Source organism: Diaphorina citri, unplaced genomic scaffold, assembly GCF_000475195.1.
Source record: "Diaphorina citri unplaced genomic scaffold, Diaci psyllid genome assembly version 1.1 scaffold43334, whole genome shotgun sequence".
Taxonomy (NCBI): domain Eukaryota; kingdom Metazoa; phylum Arthropoda; class Insecta; order Hemiptera; family Psyllidae; genus Diaphorina; species Diaphorina citri.
The window spans coordinates 1-4,708 of NW_007420655.1; the positions used below are offsets into that span (position 1 = coordinate 1).

Here is a 4,708-nt window from a genome sequence, read left to right on the forward strand (position 1 = left end):
AGTCTGTAGATACTAGGTATATGTTAATGATGGTATCTTTCTTCTCCCACAGGTTTGAATTCATAGTCTACATTCTGGTAGGCATCCTGGGTGGTATTCTTGGATCTCTTTGGAATCAGCTCTCTCTCCTAGTGACTAGACTACGCGATGTGATCTGGTCTCACACCAAGATCATTCTCTATCTGGAGACATTGGTGTGGGCTGCGGTAGCTGCCTGCTTCCAAATGTTTCTCTTGTACATATTCCGTACTCAACCTTGTGTCAATATCAAACAGCTAGATGAGATCACACGGAACGTCACGTCACCTCACGAGTTCTTTGTCATGCCAAGCATTACATGTCCGTCTGATAATGATATGCCACAAGTAGGCATCCTCATGATATCTCCTGATCACATTATTACCTTCATGGTACACGCCATACCGGGTACATTCTCCCTCGTATTCCTCGCCATCTTAACCATATTCCTCTACATATTCGGTGTGTTCTATGTAGGTTTATGTATAGCAACAGGTATCTTTGTATCCCATGCAATTCTAGGAACACTATGGGGTCGTCTGTTTGGCGAAGTTCTCAACTCCTATGCGAATGCACCATGGAGTGACCCGAAGAAGTTTGCTCTTCTCGGAGCAGCAGCACAAATGACTGGCGTGTTCCATTACGGTCTTGTAGCCATAGCTGTTCTTATTGAAACGACTGGGAGTTATCAAGCCTATACTATACCTTTGCTAATAACAACCGTCACTGCACACTGTGTTGCCTATGTCATTGGTGAGAAGAGTTATTATGTGATCATATTGGAGTATATGGGCATTCCTTTCCTCTCCCCTGTCGTACCGTACGGAAACATAACGGCCGCCTCTAAGTTTATGACGCAACCGATTATACATTTGCCTCTGGTACCCACAGTGAAAGAAATCATGCGTGTATTAAATCTGAATAAAGGACGATATCCCATCTACTCCCACGACAACCTTCTCTTAGGAGATATCTCAAGGACATATCTGTGTGCTATTATTATGCTCAAAATTCAAGATAAGACGCAGCAACAATTGAAACCCTTGTATTTATCTATACACCATCAACTATCACGTGTGGATTGTTCCATAGAATATTATGAGAAAACGATGCGACGCCTCAACCAAGAATTAACAAACACTGACTACGAGAAGAGAATCAGATTGAAACCATTCATGAATCATTCGATCTATACGATTTCAGCAGAGGAGAACTTGGCAGGTGCGTATACATACATACGACAGACACGTGCGCATACGCTGTATGTAACTCAGAACGGACATGTCCTGGGTGTTATAACCAGGAAGGATGTTATTGATTTTAACAAGTAGCAAGAGTCAATAACAAAATATTGAGCATTCTTTAGAATGGCTGAATGGACATACGAGTAAATTAAAGGTTCCAGTTGATGTTGTGACTTGGGTGTTAGAAACAATATTATAAGCTGAGTTGAGAAATCAAACAATAAATAAATACTACAGATGACTGTTTTTGTAACTTTCAAAATGTATTTGTTAGTTTTAAAATTGTAGGAAAAAATAGATCTAGGATGACAGGACTTTGGAATAGTTAAAGGAACATAGGATTCTAGAATAGCTTAAGGATGCCAGGATTGCTGACTAGTTCAAGGAAGATGTTTGAAAATGATGGGATTCCGGGATAGCTTGGAAATGACAAGATTCTAGGATACCTTGTTGGTCTATACAGGATAAGTATAATTTTACTTCATGGTCTTGGTTTTGGTAAAACCGCTTGGAATTCCAATAGCTTTACATTGGTTCTAGTAAAACCGCTTGGAATCCCAATAGCTTTACAAAGTGAATTCAGATTAGGCATGGTAAGAGAATTTTGGAGAACATTTAAATAAAGTGTTTCACTTCAGAAGTGACCACGACCAGTGAATTATATTTATCTTGTGTGTTATATTCAACTCTATGATGAAATTTCAAAGTGATGAGACATGATAAACAGAATGAAGATGCAAAGAAGGAAATTGGGATCTTGGGTGTAATTAATAAGACGGGTTATGAAATAGTGACGAACTAATATTGTATTAAGTAAAAACCATCACTACGATTTACATGGCGATACTGGCAGATCAAAATTCTACTCAGCAAGATATGTAAAACAGTTTACTTAAATATTTGTCCGGAAATGCATTGTTTCAGTTCAAAGGGCGATAAAAAAAAAAAGAGGACAATCTGATTTATATGCGTGCATCTGATTTAGACAAGTTTTCTATGTCATTGGATAAAGAGTTCCCAACCAAGTTGTGGACATACTTGGGAGGTTGTTTAACATCCTATGGTCGTTTGATCTAGTACGTACAAGAAAGCTACCATGTGCCATCTATTATATATATCTACGAGTTTTTGCAAAACTCCAGGGATCTCAAGGATATTAGAGTTTCAAAGTCAGGTAACCAGGCACACACACAGAACACACATGACAGACCACGACAGACAGACAGACAGACCAGAACATTTGTCTTTATTAGAGCTCTTGCCATTCTCGATCTTCTGAACTTCTAAACCATACATCTGTACTAGTGATATGATACACTAGGATGTTCCTACGCTGTATGCTTTGAAAACCAATTCTAGCCACGTTTGCCAACCAGCTCACGTAAATGGCAAAAACCGCCAAAAGGCCACATGCCTAAATTCAGTTATAAGCCAGGGCCCTTGGCCATAATAATCGGATCTCTATACTTATAAACCAACATCCAAGTTATTACGACCTTGTTCTTACGTATGTGTTATGCAAACCAACTCTACCACGACGCGAACAACCATAAGACTGGCGAAAACCTGTCAAATGCTGGCTAGTAAACCGCCAACTTTAGTCGATATCGCTGTCTTTGAACCAATCTCCTATAGACCTTAGTCTTCAATCCCATGTTTCATTGTGAGCATTTATATTCGTAATAAAATTCAGTATGCTATTAACCTTTTCAGCACACTACAATGTGATGGTCTAAACAGTAGTACTATAAAAAAATATAACGTGGAGTCTTCAAGTCTCCAAAACAACTTTATTGAACTCTATTAACTCCACGGAGTTGCTTCTGTTTCTACGTGTTATAAGATAAAACAACGTACAAAGGTCCATGGACTTTACCTTCTATGACGATTGAAGTGTGCCAATACAGATGGTAATTCTTTGTAAACTCACCCTTGGTCATCTTGCCTTGAAGTGGTAGTTATGAGACAGACTCTTTTTGACCAATTCAATTTAATTCTTTACCGGTCGGATCAATCGACAAACATCACGCAGACGGAACATTCGCGATCCTGCGCCCAAGCTAAGGGCGGGCCCGCCTAAAATAGGACTTCTTCTATTCCAAAGAAAGAGCCTTGCCACTGAAAGTGTTGCAACAAAACAATGTATTGAACTTAATAATTTTTATATGTCTCCACATTTATTTGGTGGGTAAATTTTTATTTAAATCTTTAGAAAATGATGTCCTTCATAGACAATAAGGTCCAATGAGATGCGACGTTTTAAGACCCTAGTGTAAGCATCCGTCGATGAAGGACCTTAACATGTTTTCTATAGACGGGACTTGGGGTGCTAGGAGCGCCACACTCTGGGTTGAGTTACGGTACTACCGTGTTACCAAAGGGTCTGTCTCTCACGGACCCAAAGCTGCTAACACACTTAGGAGGAACTGGTGTCCATCAGCACCACCCACACGGATTACGTCGTCTCAAAAACCTCCAGTGAGAATCTACCTCTTACCTTACCCTCTCCCAAACCACACTACCTAAGAATACTTCAAATGATCCACTGTCTTTTGAAGTCAATGGGTTATCTTACCTGGAGAACTCACTTCCATTAATTGGTCCTGGCTCGGTAGTTGTGTGGACCACGCAAGAGATGCTAATGGTTGGATTAATCTCGAGGTACTTACTTAAGAGTCTAGGAATTTAATTTCCTATTTTAAGGAACGCAGCCGACCCTTACCTGGACACGAGAGGATAAATGGGTGGCGGTACGCGGACAACTGGGTGTATGCGGTTTCTCCGCAAATCTTGACTCATGCGTCACATCGTTACGATACCCACCACATTGAAATGACCAACCACCGACAGAGTGTTCAGTCGCAACCCTGCCAACTCACAAATCCACCACAATTTTTGGCCGGTCCAGGACTCGTATTTATTCGTAACGCCTAACCACAAGAGTTGTTGTAGAAAATCGGGGAATTGTCAGGACAATCGAATTGTCGAGACAGTTCGGATATGTTCAGTTTACCTTGAAATTGTCATAAGGAAGATCTTACACCTTTTTTTATAACCACTTTTGGCTGGTAGTCACGCAAATGACGGACGAATCTATTTTTTTGTCGTGATCACAGCAATTTGACGAGTAAATTCTTTATGTATTATTCTTTGCTGATAATGCTCGTTTGCTGGCATGCTACAAATCGTTAGGAGCGCACACCAACAATCGTCCTCCCTTGCGGATAACTACAATGCACGAGGATCGAGCAAGACTCATGTGAATCGATCGGAACACTCCAATGTATAATCAAACCTCAACCAATTGTATGGCTTGGTTGTTTTTTCCGAGAAATTTCGGACTGGCTAGAAATCATTATTCATTTTAAAGATATTTTAAAACTCGAAAAAACGATGGGATTCTCTCAAAGAAACTTTACGGAAGAAAAAACAATAGAATGCATCTG

General features: G+C 40.1%; 1 protein-coding gene across 1 annotated transcript; it reads left to right on the forward strand.

The window, feature by feature from the left end:
• Positions 1-52: 52 nt before the first annotated feature.
• Positions 53-2,342, forward strand: LOC113473565 (H(+)/Cl(-) exchange transporter 7-like; the record flags this gene model as incomplete). Its single annotated transcript, XM_026833123.1, has 1 exon — positions 53-2,342. A coding segment is annotated over one exon (1,297 nt), but the record flags the coding sequence as incomplete, so codon positions are not given.
• Between the last annotated feature and the right edge of the window lie 2,366 nt (positions 2,343-4,708).